The sequence below is a fragment of the Lissotriton helveticus genome, chromosome 4_1 (genome assembly GCF_964261635.1).
Source record: "Lissotriton helveticus chromosome 4_1, aLisHel1.1, whole genome shotgun sequence".
In the NCBI taxonomy this organism is placed as follows: domain Eukaryota; kingdom Metazoa; phylum Chordata; class Amphibia; order Caudata; family Salamandridae; genus Lissotriton; species Lissotriton helveticus.
Window position 1 is genome coordinate 1,538,473,489 of NC_136063.1, and position 18,328 is coordinate 1,538,491,816.

Sequence of the window (18,328 nt, forward strand, 5' to 3'; positions counted from 1 at the left end):
AAACTCAGCACACAACGGTACCGGTGTCGTGTTTTACCACATTAGTAGGGGGTACAAAGCTCGATGGGGGAACAACGCCAGATAAGCTGATTCTGAGGAAATCGGCACCCCCCGTGACGTAGGGGGTACATCGCTCGATGAGGGTACAGCGCTCGTTAGAACACCGGCAGATTCACACCAGTAGAGCCCAAAGCTACGTCGGCCTAGACATGGGCTTTGCTCTGAGCTCTGCAGGGAGATCAGCAGGAACTCGGAGTGGCAAACTGAGGCCAACTCACCTAAAAGAAGGAGAAGAGAGGAAGAGGCCTGGGTAAGAGCAGACATCGAGCAGACATCAAGGTGCAAGGTTCCAGATCAGGTAAGGAGCCTGGGAGAAACGGTACACAGTAAGGCCGCCTAGTGGCGTCCCCAGTGGCGTCACTAGGGGGGTGCGGGGGGTGCGGACCGCACCGGGTGACACCCTCACATGGGGTGACACATTGATACCAAAGCAAGCAGACACAGTGACAGTTCCACAGGCCCACTCGCAGAAAGACAGGCAGAGGAAGGGTCACAGAGATGCAGACAGGGTCACGGACAATATGCTTCCCAGAAAGACGGGGTGACAGATAAGAAGTCAGGCAGAGGCTCTGGCTGCGGAGGCCCCAGACAGGGTGAATGACAGGCAGACACCCAACAGAGGCGCAATGAAACACACCCTTGCACAGAGCGAGCCAAACCCTGGGGCCCCAGCATTGCCTCAGTGTTTACTTGTCTTTCCGGTTCCGGTTCATTCACCTCATCGCACGTCGGTAGAGAAGAGATCCATACCAGGCGACCCGAGCTCTGTGTCCCTGTGTCTGCGGCCACGGCTCACCCTAGAGGTGCCGCAGCCTCTGACTATCAACTACAAGGTGATCTTCCACTGTGGCAGTTGGAGGACCTGGAGAGATCCGTCAAGGTGCACAGAGCAGAGTGCCTCGCAATAAGAAATTGTGTGGGCGGCAAGGCAGGCATGGAAGTCGGCAAGGGAGGGTCGGGCCTGTGGTCTCTCTGCCGGTACGGAATCAGCCGGTTTAGCTTGCGCTGACAGAGGGACCGCAGCCACTGCGTGCGGAGCCGGCAGATTCACACCAGTAGAGCCCAAAGCTACGTCGGCCTAGACATGGGCTTTGCCCGGAGATCAGCAGGAACTCGGAGTGGCAAACTGAGGCCAACTCACCTGAAAGAAGGAGAAGAGAGGAAGAGGCCTGGGTAAGAGCAGACATCGAGCAGACATCAAGGTGCAAGGTTCCAGATCAGGTAAGGAGCCTGGGAATAACGGTACTCAGTAAGGCCGCCTAGTGGCGTCCCTAGGGGGGTGCGGGTGGTGCGGGGGTGCGGACCGCACGTCAGAATGAGTTACCGCACTGGGTGACACCAACCCTAGTGACGCCGCTGGGCGTCCCTAGGTGGGTGCGGGTGGTGCGGGGGTGCGGACCGCACGTCAGAATGAGTTACCGCACTGGGTGACACCAACCCTAGTGACACCTCTGTACTGAGCACAAGTAGAGTGGGGAAGGCTGGGCAATCTCGCCAGTGAACAAAAGCAGTGGGCAGGTGGGGTTTCTCCCCTTCCTCATTCTAGGCTGGTCCATTACATGCCAATCCAGGTGGCCTGGCCAGACTGTGCCCTGCATTCTTGTCCTTCCGTGGTGGACCAGGTTGATACTGGAGCACAAGGACGAGGGCTGGAACCACACCTTTCAATGTTTTCCTGCCCTCCCTTTCGACGGGAGACTTGGGGACAGATGTACAAAATCACATGTTTTTGATTTCCTAATAGCAAATTTTAGTGACTCGCTTTCCGGAAATCACAAATTGCGATGTACAACACTGTGTTTGACTCTGTTAGCGATTTGTAATGTGTCACAAATGGACACCCCTCATCAATATATATGAGTCCGGTCCCAACTTGCGACCCATTGTGAATGGCTACAATCTCAGGGATGGCGGCCTGCTGGGTTCGGCAGACCACCATGTCTCTGATTGTTTTTTAAATAAAAACATTTTTTTTTTGCAATGCTGCCCGTTTTCCTTGAAGGAAAACGGGGTGCATTTCAAAAATAGAAATTAAATCCTACCTTTTCATTTTTTAAGAGTAGGCAGTGGTCTGTGGGACCACTGCCTGCTCTTAAAAAATGTTTGGCACCCACATTCACAAAGGGGAAGAGGCCTGCGAATGTTTTGCGAGAAAAAACATTCATACATAACAGTGCTATTCAGTATTAGGATGGACGCCTTAAACGTGTCCCTTCCTAATACGGCATCGCTAAAGCAAAATGCGATTCGTTACCAAGTCACATTTTGCATCGGACCATTTGCGACCGGTAAAATGTTTCGGACATCTGGAACCTTGATTTTTTCCCCTAGTCGATCGTTATTTTACCTTTGTTTAATTTGTGCACTATTGCAGCTGTTTTTAAGGGACACCAGCGCTGAATGGTCCTGGCAGTAAAAGCAGAAACTGGGTGCTATTTATACATCCTTAACTTTTTTATACTTGGATTTGTAGAGCGTGACTTATCACCTGTAAGGGTATCCAAGCACTGTTCAAAGGCACGGGGAGATTTACCGCCTGATTCATCAAGCTAAATTGCACTCGCAAAGGGCAAGATTCTCTCCCCCACATGCATCAAGCATTTTTGTAGTCGCAAACGGTGCGATTCCTTAAAATCGGCCGTTTGCGAATGCAAAAGTGCTTTTTGGGATGCATGAAGCAATTTTAGAATTCATAACATTTTTGCGAGTTCTAAAATTGCGGGTGCTTTTAAGAAGTCGCAGATGTGCGATTTCTTAAAAGCAATGCATCATTACTTTTCAAAGTGTAAATTCGCAATTAGGGTGCCAAATTTACCGAGTGGTTGAACCACTCGGTAAATTTGGAAAAAGTGTTTCAAATGCTGAAAATGTTTTTTTTTCAACATTCATGTTTCACACACACATGTCCTTAGGACATGTGTGTGTGAAACATGATGCGAAAAATACATTTCAGGGGTGCATGGGGGGGTCCTTTGGACCCCCCCTGCACCCATTAAATTTTCAAAGTGCCACTCGCAATTTGCTAATGCCTTCCCATTGACTCCTATGGGCCTTTTGGCCCATAGGAATCAATGGGAATTGCGAAAATTAACTTAAGAATTCGGTATTCATTTGGGATTCGGTAAAAATTGCGATTTTTACCGAATCACAAATGAATACCGAAAATAATGATGCATAGCATTTTGCACTTCTTAATTTGCGATTCCTTATTTTTCGCAAATTAGGAAGTGCAAAATGTCACAATGATGCATGTGGGCCTCAGAATCTTGCCTTTTGCGAGTGCAATTTTTGCATTTGGGATTCATCATCCCAAATGCAAAATTCGCTATTTAAGAATTCGCACATTTGCGAAGAATTGAATTTAAGGAATCTCTATTTGAGATTCCTTAAATGCAATTCATGAAGCATTTTAAAATTGCGAAAATGCAATTTTGGGCCGCTATTTACCGAGAGGTCAGACCTCTCGGTAAATAGCAAAAACTTAGAAAAATGCTTTTAAAAACATTTTTCTAAGTTGCATGTTGCACACACACATGTCCTTTGGACATGTGTGTGCGCAACACCTGTTTCAATTTGCATTTAAGGGGTGCTACAGGGTGTCCTTTGGACACCCCTGGCACCCTTTAAATCGCTATCTTATTTGCGATTAGCTAATTGCTAATCGCAAATAAGGAATACTCCCCATTCATTCCTAAGGGCCTTTTGGCCCATAGGAATGAATGGAGAGTTATTCCTTATTTGCGATTAGCAATTTGCTACTCGCAAATAAGGAATGTGTAGGAATCGCTATTTATTTAGCAATTCCTACATGAATCCCGTTTTGCAAGTCCTTAATAGCGATTCGTTATGAATCGCTATTAGGGGCTCGCAAAACGGGAGATTGATGAATCAGGCTGTAAGAGTTTTGACCAGAATCACAGGATGTTCAGCCGAAGCCGAGACTCGAACCTGGATCCCCAGCTCTGAAGACAGCAGCTCTTAGCCACATCCTCTCCCTGTTTACAACTTTACAAAACACTGATCTCTTGTTCAAAAATGCAAGAACCCTAAGTAGTTGAGGTCAGGGATGCAGACCCTGTTATGTTTATCATGTTTTAGTTATACAATTCTCTATTGATTTTTTTCATGTGCGCTTCTGTAGTTTCCTTTTTCCAGCAATCTATACTATGACTCTTCATAGCGCAATTTGACAATTGAGTCATGTCTGAGCGAGTTCAAGTTGTCAGTGGGTGTGCAGAACAGGGCACGAAGCGGAGTTTCGGAGAGAGGCCTGAAGGCAGTGCGTGTTTCTCACAGTGCCTGTCAGTGGGTCATGTTACACTCATCCAATTATTGGCCTCTCTGCGAACACACCGAGCGCTAGTAACTTATTTGTGAATCTTAATCGCCACATTAGGCGAAAGTGCATGAAGTTGGTACAAAAGTACTGCTCTAAAAATAAAAGACAAAACAAAAGAGAGGAGGCCCTATATTCCACAACTTTGGGAGAATTGTGACAGTACCACTCTTTTAGAAGCACACAGACCCTGGACATTACAAAACCAGTGTCAAATTTTTTTTATCAATTGGTTGAATGAAACAAACACAATGTTGATTAAAATTAGAAAAGATTGTACAATTTATTAAAAAATTACATATACTCCTTAACACTTTTAGTGCTTGTAATCTCAAAAATAATACAGGAAGAACAAAAATATTTAAAAACGACAATGATTATTACACAAGAATCAATTTTAAAAACAGCAATAGTTGTTGCACACAAGTCGATGCAGCGTTTCGGTTTTATTTTAACACCTTCATCAGGACAGTGTTCTATTTAGAAAAGAAACATACAATTGGGATCAACAGTAATAATATTTTGTTTTTTATACATTGTTAACACATCATGTTCTTTATACAATTTCTGTTCTGGGTGAACAGAAAGGGCTGGAGATGAAGTGCGAGACATGCAGACGGAGACTTCAGCAGGAGATGTGAAGAGAAAAGGGAATAAGCAAATAACAGAGTGGGAGATTGCACCAGAAAGTGATCTGAAGAGGAGAACACTTATTTATACGATGATGAATAAAAATCTGAACTAACAAGCACTGGCAAAGTCAAATGGTCTGACTTGTTTTATTTATACGTGTTCTTTCTGTGATGTATTTGGAATCACTAAGAGAACTCATGCAGAGGCATCCAAGTTCTAGTCGGGTGGCACGCCTTGAAAGCACAGGATTTGGGCTGATGTTTTAGGCCGCACTCACAGTTACCTTGACGCATGTCCTATGAAAATTTCCTACCTACACCTCTTTGGCCACACCTATTTTAGAGACCGCCCCCTACCTTTTTCTCTCACTTGAGCAGCAGCTCAAGTGCAAATTGCCTATTAAAAATATCACTATTTGGAGCTATATCCTGTTGCATTTATCACTTATGAAACTATGTCATTAGACTGAAGAGTTAGCTCAGTGAGGTGAACGGTCATCATTGATCAAACTGGTGATTGCCAGGTTCTTATGTTCCCCCATAGATCTCCAAAGCATAACCCACTGACACTGACCAAAACGTTTTGCAAAGGAATGTGATACATGAATGCAGGCTACTTTTTATGGACTACTTTTGACCTCAGACCAACCCTGGCTCTACAAAAACATACTGAGTTTAATTTAATACGCTATAATGTTACTCCATCTATAAGAATCTTGGCCACATACACGAGGCACTTGACAACTGACTTGCCTCTTCTTTCACAAATGGCATTATTGTCAAGGCGCAAGCAGGAACCGTTCTAAGTTCATGTTTAAAAGCGACCACTTTTTATAAGTATCTCCTAGGACAATGAAATCATGTAACATGTTGATGTTAAAGCCTCCACATGTTAAAGTAATACACTTTTTTGAATTTTAAGAGACTTTATCATATTTTATGTGAGGTTTCTTGCATGATTTACACGGAAACATTTTCAGGCCTCAGCTCGTACACTGGCTCTGAGAAGCAAACCAGACCCTTGGCTCGGCTCTAGATTGCCCTGTTAATTTGTTGCCTTGCCCATCTCTACCGCAATGACAATGCTATTAGTGAACTGAGAGGCAAGTCAGTTGCCATTTGTACCCTATAGGCGGTCTAGATTTTTATTATAGATGGAGCAACATTATAGGCTATTAAATCAAACATGAGAGATTTTTGTACAGTGCACATCTTGAAGGTGCTCTCATATGTGATAACGAACAAAAAAGAGACTCAGTAAAATATTGGTCTAGGATGTGTTGGACTTGTAAAGCACACAGTGTGGGCAAGTAGGGAAGTTGGCATTGATCTCATATTTCCCAGATTTACACAGTGGAATTCAGCCTCTAGGCATTGTTGGTTAAAACTTTGCCCTTAATTCTTGAAGGATGAGATAGGAGCTATGGGAAACAATGTTTTTCTTCCGCTTTCCTAAAACATCCTAACGTAGCAAGATTGCAGGATTCTGAGCACCCCATTGCTTGCTAACCCAAAATACCTCCTCCCTACCTCAGATCAGGACATGCACCCAGATATCAAAAGCACATATTTACTTCAATAAATACTTGCACATTCACCCATTGTTTTCATTCGATCATTGAATGATCTTTCTCTTTATAAAATAGACTTTAATGTTTTAAACAATGTTACTCAACCAATGTGTATAGTAATGCAGAGCGTGCATGCTAATTTCCTAAAACACCAGGATAGGCGAGCCAAAATCTTCTCTTGCATAGTAGGCTTTTAAACATAAGATTTTGACGAATTTAATTGGCCTAATGTACTGCTGACGGATTTCATGAACTATGCTTAAGCTCCCCACACCCTCATACATACCATATATAAGCTGTGTTTTTTTAAAAATCCCAAACACTTTTGACCTCTATTCTTAGCCTAATAGACTCAGGGCTCTGAAGCAGCCGCCATACAGCATAAGTGTTTCACAGCTCAAGTTAGGGGAATCCCCCTCCCCCTATCCTCACCCTGCCCCAAAGAGAACACGAAATTTTGTATAGTTTGTCTCCTTTGCATGTTAGTAGCAGGTGCCTAAACTAAACGGAAATACTATTTTGTCTTAGAGGCTTCACTGAAAACAAGGTGGCACTTGAAAGGCTCTTTGTATGGATGCAGACATTTTTGCAACGAGAATGCTCGCTTACCCATCAGATGCATTTTCCAGCTGCAGGTTGAATTGTGACGTAGAACACGTAGATGCAAGTTTTTGTTTACCTTTTCTTGCCTTGTATTCAGTTGTCAGAGCACTTGAAGACAGGAAAACTATACCACATCACAGCAACCGCAGTGCCAGCCATTGCCAGCTGAAGGCTCACTGGTTTTTTTTTAAGGCAAGGGCCGTGGTAAGATAACAGAGGTGGCAGAAGGATGTCTGACGCCTCATACACGCTGGCCCACATTTAGGGATGTTAGGTGCTAGCGAATGAGTACTCCTTCATAAACATGACACATATTCTGTTCGCCCAATGACACGCGCCATAGCTTATAACGTACTTGAAATAAGGTGGACGGGATATTCATCGCAATTGTGACGGAGTAAACGACCCCAAACTCTACATAAGGCCTTAGTACATGCCACGGTCAAGAATCGAAGAATAATTTGTTTGGGTCTGAGATGTTCAAGTCTGAACTGGCATGGTTTTACTATAACAACAACATTTATGTGGCTCAATAAATGCTTACAAGTCCTCCTATTGTGTTGATTATCTCTCAGCACTGACATTTGAAAATATGACCCAGTAGTGGACAGTAAAAAGCTAATTATACTTTGGTCGAAGGGAACAGATGATACACAGTAAAGTAGGAAAAAGTGCTTTATTATCAAGTCAGGATACAGCTCGTGCATGTGCATCTATGTGGTATATGTGTAGCTCTAACCTAGCCAAAAAGGCGCAGTACAGGGTCAAAGGCTGTGCCCCGTCCATCATCTCCTTGTGTTTGCTTTGTCCTTCCTAAGTTGGCAGGGTATGCCCAGACATGGGTCCCTTGCTCACTTTGCCACTGGATTCAAGCTAGAGTGGCTGATGAGGGGTGTTGCCCAGAAACCGGTCCCAGGATGCTTGTTTCCGGTTCAGGGAAGACCTGGCTTCGCAGTTCAGACTGGACTGTTCCCATGAGGCACAGGGTCAAGATTGATTTGCATATAGCTGGGTCTGAACTGAGGTGGTGAAGTGAGCTAAAGAATGATGATGGATTAAACCTGGGGGTGAGTGTCTGAAAGGTTTCAGTGCGCCGTCCGTCATCTCCTTGTGTTTGCTCAAAGGCAAGCATACCATTAATAAGGGATAGGATAGGCAGCTCAGGGTGGTTTTAAAATTGTGATGTTGTGTTCTTTAATGAGGTGTCATTAGAACTGACATCCTTGGTGTGGTATTCACCCAAACGTTTTGTATTCACCCCCTGATTTTTACTGAACTTTTTTAATTAGCATAAGGACTCTGTGCACTTTACCCCTGCTAACCAGTGCTAAAGTACTTGTGCTCTCACCTTAAAACATGGTAAATTGAAATATACTGTTTGATCTGACCCTCTCTGCAGGGTCACCCCCAACCCTTTTGCCTTTTACCCTCCACTTTTTGCAGATTTCGTTTTTAATGGACGTTGGCCTCTGTGCACTTTACTAATACTAACCAGTACTTAAGTGCTTGTGCACTCTTCCCTAAAACATAGTTAAATTGGCCTACACCAAATTGGCATTTTAATTTCGTTATAAGTCCTTTGTAGAGTGAAATACCATATATCCAGGGCCTGTGAATTAAATGCTACCAGTGGACCAGCAGCACTTATTGTGCCAGCCACTTAAGTAGCACCTTAAAACATGTCCCAGGCCTGCCAGTGCAGCCTAAATGCAGTTTAAAAAGGCCATGTCGATTTGCCACTCAAACCCCTTTGACAAGCCTAAACTCTCCCATTTTATTACATACAAGTCACCCCTAAGGTAGGCCCTAGGTAGCCCGTAAGGGTAGGGTGCTGCGTAATTAAAATGTTGTACATATACTTTTAAGTTAGGCAGAGTGCTGTTTAGTTAAAAGGTAAAAACAACAGTTGATCAACAGAATGCAGAACAATGTCATACATTCACCCCAGTACAGAGATATGGGCCTAAATCCATCGTTTTTTTACACTCCACACCACCCCAGTTCAGACATGGCCATATGCAAATCAGTCCTGACCCTGTGCCTCATGGGAACAGTCCAGCGCGAACTGCCAAGCCATGTCTTTCCTGGACCGGAATCAAGCATCCTAGGACCGGTTTCTGGCTATCAGCTGTCTTCAGCCAGGATAGCTTGACTCCAGTGGTGTGGAGAGCATGGGACTCACGTCTGAGCATGCATCGGAAGTAATGCCTTCCTGCACAAAAACAGTCCTAAGGGCCAATTTCCTCTTTCTATGCATCACACATAGAAAGAAGTAACACAGAGAAATAAAGATATTTCTCCTCGATTCCCCTCTTTGGGTAGGTACATCATTCTGGCTCAAACCCAGGTTTACAATCTTTGTACATCTTGCTTTGCGCTAGAATTCATAGGTGGATGTACAGGAATGCCCACCTTCCACCATGCAATGCCTCCTGATGCAAAATAACACAAGGCTGTGCTATGTGCAGCCTTTTGTTACTTTGTATTTATTAAACAACGAAAGGCCACGCAAATCAACTGTGCGTGAATTAGTAAATGCTAAAATGGATTTTGCTTTAGGGATGCACCACAAATGTGAACCAAGCCTACTGAAATCATAGTAAATCTGGACCCTAGTGTTTCAGGTCTTAGAGTCACTTTTATGACACAATAAAGAGAGTGGTGTGATCCGTTGAGGATGGTTGTATTATTAACACTGAAGAAATAGGACGTTTATTGTATCAGTGAGTCTGAATATCACGGAAGTATGGTGAATTATAGAAGTTATGTCTTATAAATGTTTGAATTATTTTACTGTTTGAATTAAAGTTAGTGCTCCTACTTTTTTGATTGTTGAAACTAGGTACAGCCTCTTGAAAAAGTGATTATTTTCAACCCCAAAACGACCCTTGTTGTGTTATACAAAGTATGATTTTACCATACTGACAATGTTGGAATAGATTTCCATATTCGTGTTAGCTGTCTGTACTTGGAATGTATAGTCCAAAAGGTTATAAATCAACTTCATATACTGCACTCTGTCGCCCGGTCATATTACCTCGTGATGTATGCTGCATATAATTACTACTGAACCCCATAAATCTCCTGATAACAAAAAGATACATGTGAAAGTGATCAAAACTACAAGAGCAATAATATGTACCACTTAGCTGGATTTCAAACTTACCATGGTATTAGCCTGGGTCATTCCTGCTCAGTAGCTGGTACAGTCTTTGTGACAGCCTGTGGATTAAGACAATAGAAATGCAGTTGATTAACCACAGACAGTTAGACCAATATGCAAAATTAAATTACTTAGAAGAAAAGCGCTAATTTATTTTTTATTTATACACATGTAATAAGAATTTGCACAATTGTGCACTGTTATTTTAAATGCTTTAAAGGTTTTTACGAAGATAGTCATATGTAGATATAGTTCCAATTATTTGTTATTACTCAGCATACTGGAGAGCTCATTTAGCAACCTCAAAATAATTAAATGGGTCAATCTTACGGTAATCAGAACCTATAGACGCAGGGCTCCACGAATACTAATCATTTTTATCTGAATTTGTCAGCATTTTTATCACCGATTTCTTGAAATGTATGGTATTGTATTGCATTGAAACATTTTTATATCACTTATTATGAGGGACTCTAAAGCCCTGGCTAGATAGGTAGTATGCTACACCGTGTAGGTTGTATTGTTGAAAGGGTGTTGACTGTGTTTTGATCCTATGTGGGAAGTGTGTCCATGTCATACGTGAAGACCACCAAGACATGGTAGTGGTGTTATGGGACACAGCGCTTAGCAATGTTTTAGGTAAAGAAGTGTGAGAGAAAGGTGAGCAATTTATCGTTTTCAGTGACCTGGCAGCTTTGAACAGCTCAGCAGGACTCATATTGTATTTCTTATTTCCAAAGTCCCCTTAGCTTGTCACTGCGCTGGATTGTTCATTCTGAGAAATGTTGTTTAAAGTGTATTATCATGAGCAGGCATAGGTTGGAGAAAGACTTGGATCAGAGTTCTGCTGGGATTGACTTTGTTGCTATCATCCCATATCTGATTGCTATTGTGAGATGTGAAAAGGCTGTTGCAGCATCTAACCAGTTGGGACCTGCAGTGGTGAACTAAATTAAAGTCCTCTGTTGGCCAGTGGCATATGACAAATCTCTTCAGTTATTCCATGCCTGTTCAGTTTGCGATGGGTGTTTTATTGCTGTCAACTGGTACATTTCTGGGTGATGAACATGCCCAGTAACACTTTTGTTTTATGTGAGTGTCCAGCAATATAAGGCAAGTATTATGCAGTTGGTATGAACTACAATCATCAGCCCAGCCACTGAGGGCTATAGTATTGATGTTTTCTTTTGTATTATGTTGTATTGGATTGGATTGTAATTGTATTTATATTGCTTTTGCTACCATAGAAGAGATATTTTAGTGCTTTACATCTAGCAGTACGCTGCCAGGAACCCAGGGTTAATAGTTTTTTTGGCTTATTGTTGATTAGTGGAGTTAGCCTTGCACTCTTAAGGGAACCGTGTAATGTATTTGCTACAGTTTCTATTTCTATGCAGTAAATACAATCACTATGATTTAGGTGTGATCTTTAGTGGGAAAGGGTGCATGTGAATTCATGCATTGGTTTGCAGTATTAAGTGATGAGCTGCAGGAGATTGGGTACTTTTAGGCTGCAGGGGTATGACCTCTAAAGGAGAGGTTGTGATCTTTGTAATGAGATGTGGGCAAATTATAGAGACACAATAACAAGAATTAAGGCTAACATGCATATGACATTGAGCAGGCCATGCTTGTAGAGAGGAGGCATGCAGAGAAAGGCAGGAGAGTCATTTGATAGAACAAGCATTTACAATGCAATAGGTCTCGCAATGACATTGTTTTGAGCTATTGGCATTGTAAATGATAATGCCTTCTATTTGAGCTATTGGGATTGCAAATGACAATGTGTTTTATTTATGTTTTGGTTTTAAAAACAAATAAAAGGCATTGTCATTTGCAATGCTAATAGCTTAAATTTTCACAAATGTGCACCTTTACTGCACATTTTGCATGATTGAATTGTCCCAAGGCAGCACTGCGCAGTGTTTGTTGTGTGACGGATCTTGGCACATTTATTGCACAGGGTCTCTGCTGAAGCAGGTATCCGAGCCGGCACGGCCAGTCGGATCTTGAACCCCTTCAAGCTTATCCTTCCTAGACCCTATATTCCCGCTTTAAAGCCACGCCCCAAGCAGAGAGCAAACAGAGGTCGTGGTCCTTCAAATTCCAAACAAAGGACCCGGGACTGGCCGTTTGCGGCCGTAGACTGGAGACGAGAGGCCTTTCAACATTAACAAGCTGGATTAATAAATAAAAGATAAAACAAGTACGAGCGTGGAAAATTAACATTGAGTGGGCTGATGGGGAAGGAAGAATATGGAGGGGGGAGAGAAAAAAATCGATAAGTGGAAGAGGGGCCACGAGGATAGCTAAACTTGGCGTCTCGAAATAAGCCTCCACCAAAGGAGGCAAGGCGGGCGTGGCACGGCAACCCCGCCAACCCACTGGCTGGAACACACTAAATCAGAGCAATGCACAGACTGGTCATGCACCAGTCTCCCACTACCAGAGAGCCGTGCACAGACTATGCATGCACCACTCTCCATTAACAGAAAGCAGTGCACAGCCTTTGCATGCACCCCTAACCCATGACCTAAGCACAGCTCTTACAGCAGACAGTGCCCAGACTGTGCGAGCACCACTCTTCCACTAACAGAAAGCAGCGTACACTATGCATGCACCATTAACAGACAGCAAAGCTCTTACAGCAGACAGTGCACAGACTGTATGTGCACCACTAATAGAGAGCACTGCAGACTGTGCATGCACCACTCTCCCACTAACCGAAAGCACTGCACAGACTGTGTATGCACCACTTTCCCACTAACAGAGACCTGCCCAGACTGTGAATGCACCACTCTTCCCCCAACAGAGTGATATGCAGATGGTGCATGCACCGCTAACAGAGCACTGCTTTTACAGCAGGCATTGCACAGCCTGTGCATGCACCACTCACCCACTAACAAGGCAGTGCATGGACTGTATGTGCACCATTAACAGACAGCACTGGTCTTTTCAGCAGACAGTGCACAGACTGAATGCACCACTCTCCACTAACAGAGAGGTGCACAGACTGTGGATGTACTGCCTTGACACTAAGAGCAGGACTCCTACAGCACACAGTGCACAGACTCTGCATGTACCACACCCCCACTAGCAGAGCATAGCTTTCACAGCAAATAGTGCACAGACTGTGTATGCACTACCAACAGAGAGTATGGCTCTTACAACAGACAGCGCAATCTGTGCATGTACCACTCTCCCACTAAGAGAGAGCAGTGCGCAGTGTGCCTGCACCATTCTCCACTAACAGAGATCAGTGCATATACTAAATGCACCACTCTCCACTAAGAGCAGTGACCAGTGAATGCACCACTGTGCGTGCACTCTCCCACTAACAGAGAGCACTACACAGACTGTGCATGCACCACTCTGCCACTAACAGAGAGCACGGCACAGACTGTGCATGCACTGCTGTCCCATTGAAAGAGCACAGCTTAAAATAGGTAGTGCCAGTTAGAGAATATGCCAGGTCCTTGGTGAGCCGCCAAGGCTTGACGGGCATGAGGGGGGAAGGCTAAGAGGAAGGATAATCGAGGTAAAACTGAAGGAGAGAAGGGGCAGTAGTACTGGGAAGAGGGAATGGTAAAGTAGTACAGAGAAGAATGAAATGAGATGCAGTATTGAGAGGAGGGAATAGGGCAGAATGACTGCAAGGAAGGAATGGGGCAGCTGTAGCCCCGCGAGGAGGGAATAGGTTAGAATGAATATGGGGAAGGAATGGGGCTGTAGCGCCAGGAAGAGGGAATAGGGCAGAATGACTGGGAAGAAGGAATGGGACAGTAGCACCGGGAGGAGGGAATAGGGCAGAATGTGGGAGAAACGAACGGGGCAGTAGTACTGGGAGGCGGAAACAGGGCAGAATGACTGGAAGGAAGGAACGGGGCAGTAGCACAGGGAGGAGGGAATAGGGCAGAATGACTGGGAGCAAGGAATGGGACAGTAGCACCGGGAGGAGGAAAAGGGCAGAATATGCGAGAAACGAACTGGGCAGTAGTACCAGGAGGCAGGAATAGGGCAGAATGACTGGAAGGAAGGAATGGCGCAGTTGTACTGGGTGGAGAGAATAGGGGAGAATGACTGGGAGGAAGGGATGGGATATAAGAAGTGAGAGGAGGAAATGGGAAGCAGCTCTGGGAGGAAGGAATTGGGCAGTAGTACTGGGAAGAGGAAATGTGGCAAAATGACTGGGATGAAGGAAGATAATGTAGTACTGGGAGGAGGATATACGGCAGAATGACTGGGAGCTTTGGGAGGAAGGAATGGGACAGTAGTACCGGGAGGAGTGAATAGGACAGAATGACTGAGGGGAAGGAATGGGACAGTAGCACCGGGAGGAGGGAATAGGGCAGAATGTGGGAGAAACGAACGGGGCAGTAGTACTGGGAGGCGGAAACAGGGCAGAATGCCTGGAAGGAAGGAACGGGGCAGTAGCACAGGGAGGAGGGAATAGGGCAGAATGACTGGGAAGAAGGAATGGGACAGTAGCACCGGGAGGAGGGAATAGGGCAGAATGTGGGAGAAACGAACGGGGCAGTAGTACTGGGAGGCGGAAACAGGGCAGAATGACTGGAAGGAAGGAACGGGGCAGTAGCACAGGGAGGAGGGAATAGGGCAGAATGACTGGGAGCAAGGAATGGGACAGTAGCACCGGGAGGAGGAAAAGGGCAGAATATGCGAGAAACGAACTGGGCAGTAGTACCAGGAGGCAGGAATAGGGCAGAATGACTGGAAGGAAGGAATGGCGCAGTTGTACTGGGTGGAGAGAATAGGGGAGAATGACTGGGAGGAAGGGATGGGATATAAGAAGTGAGAGGAGGAAATGGGAAGCAGCTCTGGGAGGAAGGAATTGGGCAGTAGTACTGGGAAGAGGAAATGTGGCAAAATGACTGGGATGAAGGAAGATAATGTAGTACTGGGAGGAGGATATACGGCAGAATGACTGGGAGCTTTGGGAGGAAGGAATGGGACAGTAGTACCGGGAGGAGTGAATAGGACAGAATGACTGAGGGGAAGGAATGGGACAGTAGCACCGGGAGGAGGGAATAGGGCAGAATGTGGGAGAAACGAACGGGGCAGTAGTACTGGGAGGCGGAAACAGGGCAGAATGCCTGGAAGGAAGGAACGGGGCAGTAGCACAGGGAGGAGGGAATAGGGCAGAATGACTGGGAAGAAGGAATGGGACAGTAGCACCGGGAGGAGGGAATAGGGCAGAATGTGGGAGAAACGAACGGGGCAGTAGTACTGGGAGGCGGAAACAGGGCAGAATGACTGGAAGGAAGGAACGGGGCAGTAGCACAGGGAGGAGGGAATAGGGCAGAATGACTGGGAGCAAGGAATGGGACAGTAGCACCGGGAGGAGGAAAAGGGCAGAATATGCGAGAAACGAACTGGGCAGTAGTACCAGGAGGCAGGAATAGGGCAGAATGACTGGAAGGAAGGAATGGCGCAGTTGTACTGGGTGGAGAGAATAGGGGAGAATGACTGGGAGGAAGGGATGGGATATAAGAAGTGAGAGGAGGAAATGGGAAGCAGCTCTGGGAGGAAGGAATTGGGCAGTAGTACTGGGAAGAGGAAATGTGGCAAAATGACTGGGATGAAGGAAGATAATGTAGTACTGGGAGGAGGATATACGGCAGAATGACTGGGAGCTTTGGGAGGAAGGAATGGGACAGTAGTACCGGGAGGAGTGAATAGGACAGAATGACTGAGGGGAAGGAATGGGACAGTGGAACCGGGGGTGGGAATAGGGCAGAATGTGGGAGAAAGGGACGGGCAGTAGCTTTGGGAGGAGGAATGGGGCAGCAGTACTGACTTGAGATATAGAGCAAATGTTACCTCCAATACATCGTCTTATAGGAATACATGGGATTTGAGTACAGTGATATATATGTATGTTTGGCAGTGGGGATAGTTAAGTGCAGTGTCTGATGAATTACAGAGGATTTCTCGACATTGGGAGGCTGATGAACTGAGCGGACCCGCACGTATTAGACCCTGTGACTATGGGGTCTAACACAGATTCCTGCCGTGGGTATATGTGTTAGTTCGCTGAGTAATGAAACGCATGGAAGGTAGAAGGAATCAAAAAGGGTGATGGGAGAGTGGATCTAGAAGCAGGAGAGGGGGCAGCAGAAATGGAGGGGGTTCCAGACGGCTGTGCAGAGGAAGGGAGGAGAGGTGAGAGGTGCTGCAGTGGAAGGAAGCACGAAGAGAGATAGTTATTAGCCGGCGAAGGGAATGACTGAGCCCTAGAGAGGGCGAAGGAGGGAGTTACAGTAATGACTGTAGGCAAGGAATGGCTGCCCTGGCTTGAGAGGGGCAGTTTTAACCCTAGTTCACCCCACACCCACCAGGTTGGCTAGCATTTATTTAGTCCCTGCGCCTTGCACAGCGCAGCGCACCCCCTCACGACTGCCTCACAGCACTTTATTTCTATTTGTTTTGATTGGGGTATTTATAGTGCCCAGTTACCACTTCTTAGAAGCTTAGCAATGCCCGCGGCTTCTACGCGCTGTACAAGAGATCACAAGAAGCTTTCAAAAGAGGAACAGAGGAGGGGAAGACGATAGAGAAATATCCATGACCTAACAGAAGTCACATTTATTTCTGAAAACGCATGCCTTTGTGTTAGCACCAACCAGCCATCAGCGAGGAAAGAAGTGGGGTAGCAGGCACGTAAGACCCTCTCCAGTCCTGGTATCACCCAGGGGGAACAGCCCCCACACCCTGCTCGGGGGGGGGGGGCAGTGATTACTACGAGCGAGAGAACAGAGAGGGAACGGGGGATAACATCCCATCAGCACCAACCCGTCCGCAGCGATTAAATGAGTGGGGCAGCAGGCAGGTAAGAGCATCTCCCAGTCCTGGTATCACCCAGAGGGAACAGCCCCCGCACAAAATACGAATGGACGAAAAAAGGAGAGGGCGAAAATGATAAGAAATCTAAAACAAAAATAATAGAAGGCTAAATCAATGAACGATGGTAATTGAGGCGTTGGTATTGTTTATTTTTGCACAAATGAGAAGCAAACATTTGCCCTTAGTTTGTGTATGTTTTTTCGATTTAGTAGTGCCTACTAATATTTTAGACCGCCAGTGTGCCATTGGGTTTGAAATGCCTGTCCACATTGTTTGAAAAGTTTCAACAGTTTTTTAACGCAAGCTAGGGTTCAGCTGCCTGTTGGAAACATGACTTCACAAGTCATGCTATGCTGTGAAAGCCACGATGCTTAGGGGAACTGGAAGGCGTGGGCACAGAAATGTTTAATATTACACCCACTCAGATATAATACAATACTACACTGAGCTGCGCTATACAATCCAAAAGGCACTGTTTTCATCGGGTCCTTTAAGTCCCCCTTCCACCTTTCTGAGTGCGCCCCCTAAGCCCTCGGGTGAGAGGCACGCCATGAAACGTGCTCCAAATCCACACAGGGCGCACCTCTGCCAGCCAACCGAAAGACTGGTTCATCCTTCGCAGCTAGCTGTATGCAGACCAGGGCGACAAGCCGGAGGCGGGCCGACGCCATCAAAAGAGTGTGGTGCGAACCCCACTTTCACATTGTCCAAGATTAACCCCATGAATTTGAATTTGAATGTAAAAAATTTATATAGCGCATCATACACCATTACGGTTTCTTGGCGCTTTGGCGGCTAACAATAAAACAGGGCTGGGCCATTTAGAGGGGAAAAGCCTGAGCAAACAAAAAAGTTTTCAGGCCCTTGCGGAAAAGGGGGTATTGTTTTAAAGCTCGAAGGTGGTCAGGCAGGGAGTTCCAGAATACCGGGGCTAGGAAGGAAAAGTTGGAACCTCCCCATTTTTTCCTGCTGAAACGAGGAACTAGCAATAGAGACCGATCAGACGAACGGAGATGTCTGACGGGAACATAGTTGGTTAGAAGGGAGGAAATGAAGGCCGGGGCCGTTCCCTGTCGTGCCTGAAATACCATGCACCCCATCT

The 18,328-nt window shown here is 45.5% G+C and overlaps 1 protein-coding gene across 1 annotated transcript in view; it reads right to left on the reverse strand.

Annotated features, from left to right (window-relative positions):
• CCR9 (C-C motif chemokine receptor 9) overlaps nucleotides 1–10,433 on the reverse strand; it is a 31,619-nt gene extending 21,186 nt beyond the window's left edge. Inside the window, exon 1 of the mRNA XM_078685839.1 lies at nucleotides 10,369–10,433. Within this exon, the coding sequence (XP_078541965.1) occupies nucleotides 10,369–10,389 (21 nt within the window). The 5' untranslated portion in view covers nucleotides 10,390–10,433. The remainder of the gene's footprint in view (nucleotides 1–10,368) is intronic.
• Nucleotides 10,434–18,328: the final 7,895 nt, after the last annotated feature.